This window comes from Anarhichas minor, unplaced genomic scaffold (assembly GCF_050575085.1).
Source record: "Anarhichas minor isolate MPS153535 unplaced genomic scaffold, ASM5057508v1 ptg000007l, whole genome shotgun sequence".
NCBI lineage: Eukaryota > Metazoa > Chordata > Actinopteri > Perciformes > Anarhichadidae > Anarhichas > Anarhichas minor.
Genome location: NW_027466453.1, coordinates 4,440,958 through 4,453,947, shown reverse-complemented (window position 1 = coordinate 4,453,947; position 12,990 = coordinate 4,440,958). Strand labels below are relative to the sequence as shown.

The following is a 12,990-nucleotide window of genomic DNA, read 5'->3' as shown; positions in this document are numbered from 1 at the left end:
CATATTCCATTGATTTATTCACACGTGCAATGACGAAGCACTTTTTGTTATTATCTCAAAAGACAATAAACTGAATTATATATGAATGTAAATTCAAAGACTGAATAGGCTGAGTGTGCAATTTATGTGTGCAAAGGTGGGTTGTGAAGTTATCATTTTCCCTTTATACAAACAGCATAAAGATATAAAACTGTACATTTAGATTTAGAAAACTGAATACTCCTACATATAGACACAAATCCTCTACTGTTGTATAAACTACAATACATCAGGGCATATTTAAATAGAAATAGAAAACTGTTTCTGGTCTCAAAATCGTTGAATGCAAGTACTTGCAACTGCAAATGATAAACATCAGAATAACTTCCAATCCTCTGTTTAATAGTGCTCTTGACTTTTTTATGAGTTTGTTAACAGAGATTATATACTGAGTTCTGGCCTTGCCTTCTCTCTATAAAGTGACCCAGCATTGGATTGTTAAAAAAATAAAAATAAATACGTTGTTCACTATACATGCACGCACAGAAGTACAATGTATGTACTACAAGGATCATTGTTAAAGATAAAGTACACGGCTAAAAACGAAAGTGACGATGTGATTTTTAACAGCTTCATTTCATTCCTTAATCACACGAATCAATCCTCTGACAACAAAAACCATCATTGCTTCAGATATTTCAGGCTAAATGTAGATAAAACTGTTAGATCACAAAGGCATCGCCCACTGTGGGCTGTTCAAATGCACCCAGGGTTACTTTCATTAGTTATGGTTCATGAAGGTACAGCAAGACTAGGCACTCGGTGGAGACCGGCCTGTGGCAATAACTGACTGTTCACTAAAGCCCTCCCCTGAAAAGCAACTGTCCAATCACCGCCTAGCAACCGTAACTGGGCACAGCAGGTCTGTGAAGCTTTGGCTAACTAGCAGACTGAATATTTCACAAAATATGGTTTGATGGTAAATTGGAACGGATTGATGTTACTTTAAATAAAGTATTTAGAAATTTTTAGAAAGTTTCCCCTCTCTCCTCTAGCCCCTTCTCTTTTTAAGCATCTCCATATACATGCCCAGCGACTTCTGAATGGAGTCTTTGGTGATGAAGTTGACAAAGTGTTTGATGTCGGCGTCTCTGTTGGACGTCAGCTTGTCGATGGTTGGCTTCCTCATCATGGACTTGGTGATCGCTCTGGCGTGGTCTGTGAAGTGCACAGATGAACAATTGTTCTCCAACTGTCTTCATCATTTTTAAACACAACACACGGTGAGGAGGATTTATTTTCACTCCTGGCACCTAAAAAATGGCACAATGATCTTATGTTACTATTTTGAAGTTACATGCATACATACATGAGTGGGGTGAAATTTAGAGTAAAAAGCATTATTATTCTTGAAACCTATTTGTTAAAGAAGCCCAGTCGTGTGGCTGTAAGCTCCTGAGGTGCTCCTCCCTCGGAGTAGCCTGGTTGACGCGCTTGCTGTAGGCTATGCTAAACTATCTGTGAGGTGTGGTGCTTTTGACACATCACAGAGACCTTTGTTTGCTAATCGATAGTGCATTTATTTTCGTCGTGGAACAATGTACACGAAAGCCACTCTCTCACGATGCAGTAAATGTGTAGAGTATCGCGGTCAAAACCTTTTGCCCTTCCGGGGTCAAACACCTGACAAACACAGCGATTTCAGGACCTATATACCCGAGCCCCGGACAGGAATACAGCGCCACCCAATGTACACACAAAGAAATACAGTCGTATTTATAATACCATTTTTGGCTCTAACACACCGGCCCCTAATTGTTAACCTAGACAGACATAACAATTCAAACAAAATACAACAAAGGAGCCAAAATGTTAAGTTATGACCAAGTGCATTACAGACAAATCAATTTACACTCCCTGTAGCAAAGATAGTTTTGTGACTGGCCTTTCAAGAATGTTAGATTTGGTCTGTAATCTCACCGAACGCACTAGTCCCTTTTTGTCCGTAAAAACTTCCAGAACCTTGCCCAGTGGCCATGAACCACGAGGAGCTGAAGGATCCATGATTACCACGATATCTCCAGCGACCAAACTCCTTTTCCTCTGGTTCCATTTTTCCAAGTTAAAGCCCCCCTTTCGACACAGAGCAATGAGATCTCTTATCATCCGGATAGCTTCTCCTTCAGTAGCTGAGCTCTTCAAACAGTCATCCACGTAGAAATTCTGCTTGACAGATTGTGATACTTCAGTCGCAAACTCAGACTGGTTATCCTCAGCAGTTTTTCTCAATGCATAGCTTGCACAACTGGGTGATGACACAGCCCCAAAGAGGTGTACAGTCATTCTATATTCAACCAGGTCCTTCGTGACATCTCCATCTGGCCACCAGAGAAAACGAAGAAAATCTCTGTCCTCTTCAGCCACCTTCACCTGGTGGAACATGGCTTGAATGTCACCCATGAATGCAACAGGTTCCCGTCTGAAACGAGTAAGGACGCCAAGGAGTGAGCTGGTGAGGTTAGGACCCTGCAAGAGTTCGCTATTCAATGATGCTCCTTGGAACGTGGCTCCACAGTCGAACACCACTCGGAGGGATCCCTTCTTTGGATGGTGGACGCCATGATGGGGAATGTACCACACCTTCCCTTTCTCGCAATGCAGTTCTTGCGGAGGCACTTGCTCTGCATAGGCCTTACTGATGATCGTATTCATGTACCCTGCATACTCCTGGTGTAAATATTTATTGTTAAGAAATCTTTTTCTCAAACCCTGAATCCTTTGTTTAGCCACAGCAAAGTTATTGGGCAGATAGACCTCTTGGTTCCTGAAGGGCAACTTCAAGCAATATTTCCCATCCTGAAGTACTGATGAGCGCTCCATGGTTTCCAGAAACTTGAGGTCTTCTCTGGACATTTCCTTTTCCTCAGCCTTTTCATTGAATTCGTGGTTGTACTGATTGGTCAGCATTTTTTCCAATTTGCAAACAGTTATCCTGTTCACCGTAGCAGAGGAAGTCTTTGCCCCTAAAGCACCACTGTTTCCATTCAGCGGACCACTAACAACCCATCCTAGCACTGTCCTGATAGCGTACGGGCCATTTCCACGGCTGTTGATGACCTCCCAAGGTTCCAATATCTTGGGAGCATCAGTTCCAATCAAAAGGTCCACGCTTGCCTTTATGCTTGGGATGTGTACTTTTGACAAATACGACCAGTTAGTGAGTTCTTCAGGAGTCACCATGTTATCAGCAGTGACTGGCATGTTTCTCTGGGTTAGAACATCTGGTAAAGTATAAAAAGTCATCACTGTCCAGACCAGATATCTCCAAACCACTCAAGGTGTACGCTGGAACAACTGCTTCCTGCCCCATTGTCTGTAGCAAGAAGTTGGTTCTTTTGCCTGTAATATTCAGCTTCTGCATTAGATGTTCTGAGCAGAATGTAGCTGAACTACCAGGATGGCATACGTTTTGATAATGTGATTTCCTTTTGCAGATTTCACCTTTACAGGGAGAATCGATAGAACACAATGGTCCTTACCAGCCCCTGTATGTCCACATGTTTTCAGTGAAGTTGGCTGGTCAGTAGATGGTTCCTTTAACTGTTCCAAAGCTGTTATTTGCCTTTTGATATGAAGCACGGTGGGATGATTTTTACCACAAACTTCGCAAGACAAGGGCCTTTCGCAGTCCCGGCTCATGTGACCAACACACAAGCATGCAAAGCAAGCTCCCTGTTCCTTCAGAAAGTCAATTTTTCCCTTGTGCTTCCTTCCTTTGAACTGTGTGCACTCCTCCAATGGGTGATTATGGGCACAGCACAGGCATCCAGCCTTTTCGGCTTTCCCTGTATCTGATGTTGGTTCCCTAGCTTCCTCAGGCCAGTCCATAGAGGTTACTGTAGTGGCAACAATATTTCCCCTCACTCTGTTGCTGGGCTGGGATTTAAACCTGTCATAAGTCCTTGTCCCAGTAACACTGGTTGATGGGTCCTGTATGTCACCAAACAGAGGGTCAGACAGAATTCTGACACAACGCTCAATGAATGTGACTAGATCCATGAAGTGAGCTCTGTGGTCAGTTGTCTCTATAATGCCATGAGCTATGGTCCTCCATTGCTCCCTCATTTTGAATGGTAACTTTGATATAATGGCTCTCATGTGTACAGGCATATCCAGTTCTTGCATGTACTGGAGCTCCTCCATGACATTGCAGCAGCCACGCAAGAATAAAGCATAGGCTTGAAGTGCTTTGCCATCCTCAGATTTTATCGTTTGCCATGCCAAAGCCTTTTCCATGTATGCAGCTGCAATTTTATACTGATTTCCAAAGTGTTCCTGGAGAAGTCCCTTAGCCACTGCATAGCCACGCTCCGGAGCCATATGCTGGCAGCTGCGCACCAGTTCTCTTGGCTGTCCTCCTGTAAATTGTTCCAAATAGTATAAACAATCTGCTCTTCCTGCCTTTTTCTCTACTCCTTGTTCAAAGGCTTTGATAAAGGCTCTGTACTGGAGAGGGTCCCCTTCAAATGTGGGAATTTGTCGTGGTGGCAGTGATGATGAATGCTGCTGGTGCACCAGAGCTGCTGTTATGTCATTTTGCCTGTGCATGATGGCAAGTATATCTCCAGGCGGATTTAGACTGATTTGATGATGGTTTGTAGAATGCCTTTCTTCCTCTGACCGAGCCTTCGTCAATTGGTACTGAAACTGATGCGTTCCCAGTATATTATTTTCCTGCTGTTGTTCCTTGGGGCTGCATTGATGAGGAGCAGCTTTAACCCATTGCTCAGTTTCCTTTGGTCGCACATCCGTTGATCGTGGGTTATCAGGTGGTAACAGCCATTCTGTCAAGTCGTTTTGTGTCTTTGATTTTCCCTCCGGTTTGTATTCCTTTGCCATAGGGTTTAAGCAGTTGACAGATTCCTTTTTCCTTTTCTCCCGTTCGAAATAGGAAGCCATACCATCTGAGGGTCCTTGAGAACGACTTTTCAGATCAGAGGCCTGATATACTGCCAACATAGCATTGAAAGCAGCTAGTTCGGCTTCCAAATCAAGCTGCTCTCTTTTCCTCCTCAGCTGTTGCTCCTGCTCCTCCAACGCATGTCTTTCTTTTAAAGCTGACGTGCGGGCGATAAGTGCGGCTCTACCTGCCTCCACCTTTATCCGTGCAGAGGACGTGGTACTGGAGTTACCACTTTTATTACTCCTTTGACTTGAACGTTTACTACCAGCATTAGAAACACTGTCATTTGGATTAATACCGTCCTCAACATTACCATTTTCATACACAGTACCTTCATTGGATGAAACCCACAGTTTTGTAGCAGCAATACATTCATCATTAGACAGCATTTTTGCTTTAAACCATGTTTCATGTTTTTCCCTCTCATCACACGGTAGTAAACCCAACAGAGATTCATGCATGCATTTTGCTTCATCACACACCTCAATCAATCCTCCAAGAACATTTGATACCTGTGTTTTATCATCCCCAGACAATAAATATTGTATTGATTTTCATATGGTGGCTGCTTTATTTAGTTTAACTTTTCTACCATTTTGCAACGTTTCTAATTTGTTAGCAAGCGCTTTTGTAGTGAGCTTAACTACACGGGTTTGCGTTTCAACACCACCAGTCATAGTGCTGGGTTTACCCTCAGTTAGCACACCAGTCCCGGTAGTTTCGTCCAACGCCGCCTCGCGGCTCTCCATGATAAATTGTCAAAATGTCAAATGCAAAGTATATTGTTCTTGTCCGCATGCTTCGGCAACCAATGCATTGGGTTTATGCCCAGTTATGTGTGCACACAATGTAAATGGCCATAAGCAGAGTAGCGCTACGCATACCTCTCTGTGCATTTGGCGCCGGGCGATGATCCGGTGGTCCGATGCTCCACGGCCGCGTTAGCATTAGCCCCGTAGCTCCGTCCTCCAACCCTTGCCAGAGACCCGAACAGATCCGAGCAGCCCTCGTCGTGCTGGAATACTCCACGGCTGCCGATGTTTTCCACACAAAGTTCCAACGTTGGCACGAGGTTTTGACTAATGTTAAAGAAGCCCAGTCGTGTGGCTGTAAGCTCCTGAGGTGCTCCTCCCTCGGAGTAGCCTGGTTGACGCGCTTGCTGTAGGCTATGCTAAACTATCTGTGAGGTGTGGTGCTTTTGACACATCACAGAGACCTTTGTTTGCTAATCGATAGTGCATTTATTTTCGTCGTGGAACAATGTACACGAAAGCCACTCTTTCTCACGATGCAGTAAATGTGTAGAGTATCGCGGTCAAAACCTTTTGCCCTTCCGGGGTCAAACACCTGACAAACACAGCGATTTCAGGACCTATATACCCGAGCCCCGGACAGGAATACAGCGCCACCCAATGTACACACAAAGAAATACAGTCGTATTTATAATACCATTTTTGGCTCTAACACTATTTTTGTTAAAAAGTTGGAGAACAATTAAATACAAAATAGGATGTGGGCTCTGCAGGATGACTGTTTCCTTGGGAATGATGGGCAGATTTTTAGGCCCTCTTTTTATATCATAAGGCTCGTAAAATAATGTATATAGCTGCCATGAATGGTTTCCAATCCCTCCCCGGCCCCCCTTAGGTTTGGGCTGAGCCCTGGATGGCTCCGCCCCTGCTGTGGAGTCCTGCAAATGTTACCTATCAACACAGTGAGTTGGTGGTGAGTTGAATAATTCTAGAAACTAAATCAAATCAAAAGCATAAATTCTTTGAATTTCTATAATAAGACTGCCACATTGTAGCCGACACATGAAACCACTGTGAGAGCCAATTTTTCCGAACGGACCTCCTTGACCTGAAAACCCCGATCCCCATCCGCAACACACCTCCTCTCTTCACCCCTCCCCTCCAGCCTGACCCGGTCACATGCACTGTGCAGGTAAATAAAAACCTCCCGAGAGAAGTTGCAGAGGAGCCTCCGGGGATTCACACAAGCAAAGCCTCTGTGCCCTGCTCACAACAGGCCTTCTCCTTCCCCACACGACTCACAGAAGCAGGTAAATATGCACCTCGGACTCTTCTTTCATGCAAAAATGTTTTTCATCACAGTAACATGGATGAATTATTTAGTACAACAATACTACAAACCTGTTTGTTGTTGCAACGCATGTTTTCAGTTTATACTGTCCAAGCTCACATGATCCCATCCCAATGACATCACTATGACATCATGGGGGTCTTGTTCTCCTCCAGTGGCACTGAAGACATCATACAGCTGTTCTGAGAGGTATTTAAAGTAGTACTTCCCATGCAGGGCTCTACTATAAGGATTCTTTAAACCAATCATGACAGGGTGAGTGAACTTACCAAACTATAACAGGAAACTACAACCAAATGCCAGGACACTGACATACTATCATTGTCAAATGATTGGTGGAAATCAAATTCCACCAAGCTCCGTCATGATTGATTGATGGCTTTTTATGATATACTAAACTATACTTAAATTAGTTTGACCTACTATAACTATTTCATGAATGACAGTTAGCAATGAATTATTTCTAAATGCTTTGAAAGTTCTTTAAATACTTGGCTGCCACAGTAAAATAAAAATGTAATTTCAGACCCTGCTGTACAGAGCCCCTTGTGACAAATTTGTATAAACAAAATTAGATATATTCTGTACACAAGGTTTCCTTCTAACAATGCAGGCCAATAAAAACATTTAAACTCTTAAAATCATTGGATTTCATAATTAAGTTATGTGGCAGTGTGCCGTTTTTGAATTCCTTTGTTTATTCAGTAATAAAAGAAAATGTAGCCTGGGAGGAATCAGGACTTCACTTCGTTGAACTGTGGGGAAAATAAATATAAATGTCCTGCTGAGAAGGAAAAACCAGAGAGTAAAGCTCTGGTGACTTGATGGCAGTTATTGTAGATTTAAAGGCAGTGCAGTCATTCATGAGCATGTACACTTTATAAGGGAAAGAGCTACAGATTAGCTCCATTTAGGAGTTGCCGACTACTAACCAGCACTTTGGTTTAATAAACGATGGTGTGTAAACATAACAGCTTTTAAGTCAATATGAAAAGGGTGCGTAACAGATGCAGATCAGACAACAGAGTCCAGCTCAACATGTTTATTCAGATTAAGAACAGATCAGAAACAGTCATTCAAATGTCACACAAGAGGAGATTTAGAGGTAATGAGGGCAAAGTCATCACCTTATAAATACCTATCCTTAAATGACATTTTAAAAAAAACCCGGTGACACCACCAGAACTCAACTCCACAGGTCAAGCAGATTAGATTTAAATTCACACTCACTGGAGCAGAAGGGTGCGTTTAAAGCCTGTGTGCCACATCTTCCCTCCAGGCTCAACCCTGAGACTTTGCATATTTAGCTCTTTGCCCCCAGGGTGTGCTTGTCGAACAGGTACTCCGCCATCTTGTTTTTGTTGGCGTCCATGCGGGAGAGGTTGGAGATGTAGTCGCCCAGCTTCTTGATGGCCTCCACCTGCTCGTTCAGGTAGTGGGTCTCCAGGAAGTCGCACATCTGAGGAACGGAGACGAGAGAGAGAGAGATTACTACGCGTACAGACGAATGCTAGAGCACACGAGTTTGTGGTGTAGCCGGGACTGTCTTTGGCAGACCTCGCGGCACTAATTCACACTTACATGAGGGTCTACGTTGTCAGAAGCCAGTTTGTGCAGGTCCAGCAGGGCCTGGTTGACGTTCTTCTCCAGCTGCAGGGCGCACTGCATGGCCTCCAGCCCGCTGCCCCACTCATCACGGTCTGGTTTCTACGGAGGGAAAAACATTCAATTATAGCAGACTGAACGGTCATGATAATAATTGGTGGTAAATGGGAGGGACCGAGTGTCCCACTGCTGCAGGTTAATCCCAGTTTATTTGTCCTAGACAGACAGGGTGCTGCAAGACACGTCTCAACGGGGCCAGTCCTCCAGTGTGCACCGACCTTCAGGTCCTGGAGGAAGATGCGTCCTCCCCTGTTGTTCTGGAAGGCCAGCAGCTTCTGGGCGTGCTCCCTCTCCTCGTCGCTGTTCTCCTTGAAGAAATGGGCGAAGCCTTCGAGGGCCACATCGTCACGGGAGAAGTAAAAGGCCTGTAAACAAGGGACAAGAGGGGAGAAAGAGCGGAGGTTAGAACTGTGATTAGCAGACGTCACCATTATTTAAAAAAAGAAAACGGTTGAGACAAACAGTAGTTGGGCAACAAAGTAGTTGTCAGGCACACGAGTCATAGTTTTGAAAGGTCTAGTCCAGGGGTCGTCAACGTTTTTCAGGCCAAGGACCCCCCCAACTGATAGAGAGATGGAGCAGGGACCCCCGACAATTAATATTGTGTTTTATATTAAATGGGCCTAGTACCATCTATATTGTACATTCAATACTAAGCTATTTGAATAATACACAGGTTCATATATTCATGTTTTTATTTTAAACATGTGCAAGGTACAGTGAGTAGGGTGGCCGTGCCACTGCCATTGATAAGCATACCTTGTCAGCTGATACCAATATCAACATTGTCTGTCAATTGCATGATAATCATGCATACAAGCTATTCAAAGTGATGTTTTTTTAAACATAAATGTGGAAACGAAAATGAGTGATGTCCCATTAGTGCCATGCATAAACATACCTGTTATCTTGCATACAATACTGAACTATTAAAATAATGGGCAGATTCATGTTTTGAAAAAAAAAGTCAAAAAAAAAAAAAAAAGTCTAATCAATCAAAAGTTTCGCGGACCCCCTGTTGAAGACCCCTGGTCTAGTCGGTTTGGACACAGACCAGCGTCACGTTTGAAGAAGTTAAGAAAACAGCATAAACATGACTCAGCGTGTTTGACTCAATGTGGCGAGTGGGGGATAAAACACTCCTTATCTGGCAACCATCAGATAAACAAGTGAGAGATGCAGAGAAACAGTGCTGTCATACTGCATTACTTATAAAACACCATCAATTTAATGACAATTGTATTTTATATTTCTTCTTTTAATAGCAAATATTTTTTTATATCAAGACATACAATAGATGCAGATACTTAGCATACATTAATACATACTACGAAGATACAATAAATTGAAGTGTTCTTCTCACCATGGAAGTGTAGGTGTAAGAGGCGAACAGCTCCATGTTGACCATCCGGTTGACGGCGGCCTCGCAGTCGCGGTGGTAGTTCTGACGGACCTGAGACTCCATTGTAGCTGGCGTTTCTTGCGGGTTTCTTCTCTTGTTTTCTTAGCAAAACGGTACAAAAAAAATAGCTTAACGACGACTTTCTCGGTAGTGTTCAAGTAATAAAGGTTTGTCGTGTCCAGAATGCAGAGTAGAAGAAGTAGTACGCGGGACGAAGGAAGAAGTTCCGTTCAAACACTGTTGAAGCAAGAACTCCTTGTGGTTTCTCTCCCTGGTGTGAATGGTAAACGTCTCGCTCCGTGGTTTTATACCCTTGCCGGAGCTCGTGACACACGTTACGTCACTCCACGCATTTCCGCCAATCACTGAGCTCAGACAGCGGCAGAGCTGTGAGACGAGGGATGAGGTCGCATCCCCCTTCCTCATTCGGGGAAAAACAGGTTTTTCATATTCCATTGATTTATTCACACGTGCAATGACGAAGCACTTTTTGTTATTATCTCAAAAGACAATAAACTGAATTATATTTGAATGTAAATTCAAAGACTGAATAGGCTGAGTGTGCAATTTATGTGTGCAAAGGTGGGTTGTGAAGTTATCATTTTCCCTTTATACAAACAGCATAAAGATATAAACCTGTACATTTAGATTTAGAAAACTGAATACTCCAACATATAGACACAAACCCTCTACTGTTGTATAAACTACAATACATCAGGACATATTTAAATACAAATAGAAAACTGTTTCTGGTCTCAAAATCGTTGAATGCAAGTACTTGCAACTGCAAATGATAAATATCAGAATAACTTCCAATCCTCTGTTTAATAGTGCTCTTGACTTTTTTATGAATTTTGTTAACAGAGATTATATACTGAGTTCTGGCCTTGCCTTCTCTCTATAAAGCGACCCAGCACTGGATTGTTAAAAAAATAAAAATAAATAAGTTGTTCACGATACATGCACAGAAGTACAATGTATGTACTTCAAGGATCATTGTTAAAGATAAAGTACACGGCTAAAAACGAAAGTGACGATGTGATTTTTAACAGCTTCATTTCATTCCTTAATCACACGAATCAATCCTCTGACAACAAAAACCATCATTGCTTCAGATATTTCAGGCTAAATGTAGATAAAACTGTTAGATCACAAAGGCATCGCCCACTGTGGGCTGTTCAAATGCACCCAGGGTTACTTTCATTAGTTATGGTTCATGAAGGTACAGCAAGACTAGGCACTCGGTGGAGACCGGCCTGTGGCAATAACTGACTGTTCACTAAAGCCCTCCCCCAAAAAGCAACTGTCCAATCATCGCTTAGCAACCGTAACTGGGCACAGCAGGTCTGTGAAGCTTTGGCTAACTAGCAGACTGAATATTTCACAAAATATGGTTTGATGGTAAATTGGAACGGATTGATGTTACTTTAAATAAAGTATTTAGAAATTTGGATAGAAAACATTTATGTCACTGAATCACTGGTGTCTGTCAAGGTTCAAGGCTAAGTTATTGTCATTGTCCAACACAGGGTTAGCAACAGAATGCAGTTGTTCCTTTCTGCTACATGAGTGAAACAAACAAACTACTTATTATGGTGAGTGTTCCACCAGCTTGCTGGTTGAACAGTGAAGGTGAGCTGCTGCAGGGAGCTGTACTCAACCATCTTAGCACAATTGACACAAATGAACATGTGACACCGAATGCGTTTTTCAACTGAGTGCATCATTCTATTAGTTTCCCCTCTCTCCTCTAGCCCCTTCTCTTTTTAAGCATCTCTATATACATGCCCAGCGACTTCTGAATGGAGTCTTTGGTGATGAAGTTGACAAAGTGTTTGATGTCGGCGTCTCTGTTGGACGTCAGCTTGTCGATGGTTGGCTTCCTCATCATGGACTTGGTGATCGCTCTGGCGTGGTCTGTGAAGTGCACAGATGAACAATTGTTCTCCAACTGTCTTCATCATTTTTAAACACAACACATGGTGAGGAGGATTTATTTTCACTCCTGGCACCTAAAAAATGGCACAATGATCTTATGTTACTATTTTGAAGTTACATGCATACATACATGAGTGGGGTGAAATTTAGCGTAAAAAGCATTATTATTCTTGAAACCTATTTTTGTTAAACAGTTGGAGAACAATTAGATACTAAATAGGATGTGGGCTCTGCAGGATGACTGTTTCCTTGGAAACTGCACATCATTCCCAAATTATGGCAGATTTGTAGTCCCTCTTTTTATCTCATAAGTCTCGTAAAATAATGTATATAGCTGCCATGAATACTTTACAATCCCTCCCCGGCCCCCCTTAGGTTTGGGCTGAGCCCTGGATGGCTCCGCCCCTGCTGTGGAGTCCTGCAAATGTTACCTATCAACACAGTGAGTTGGTGGTGAGTTGAATAATTCTAGAAACTAAATCAAATCAAAAGCAGAAATTCTTTGAATTTCTATGATAAGACTGCCACATTGTAGCCGACACATAAAACCACTGTGAGAGACAATTTTGTTGTTACGAGAGGTCAGCTTCCGTAAATCAGTTTTATTTACCCGTTCTCTGTATACATCCTTAGAGTAACCACGTTGTACTTTTTTGTTTCTCATTCATTTTATTTAAGTATGATTTTGCTGGTTTTGCAACAAAAGGGAACATAATGCACTCTGTTCAAATTATTGCTTTTATAGTCATTTACAACAATCGGCTAAAATAATGAAAATAAATCATCCGTTTTATTATCATTTACAATAATATATATGAAAACGTTTTAAAATTAAAACCCATAAAATGTCCAATCCAAAAATTCATGTCTGAAAATATCTTCACTCTTCCTCTGCTTATATGTAGGTGTCAGTGGGGGCCACAAGCTGCCAGTGCCAATA

General features: G+C 42.5%; 1 protein-coding gene across 1 annotated transcript; it reads right to left on the bottom strand.

Moving 5' to 3' along the window:
* Positions 1 to 8,348: 8,348 nt before the first annotated feature.
* On the bottom strand, positions 8,349 to 10,175 carry LOC142945234 (ferritin, spleen middle subunit). The gene is made up of 4 exons (XM_076086652.1): positions 10,074 to 10,175; positions 8,929 to 9,075; positions 8,627 to 8,752; positions 8,349 to 8,504 (listed from the first exon to the last, which is right to left on the bottom strand). Exons 1-4 carry the CDS (start codon positions 10,173 to 10,175, stop codon positions 8,349 to 8,351), a joined length of 531 nt encoding a protein of 176 aa, XP_075942767.1.
* Positions 10,176 to 12,990: the final 2,815 nt, after the last annotated feature.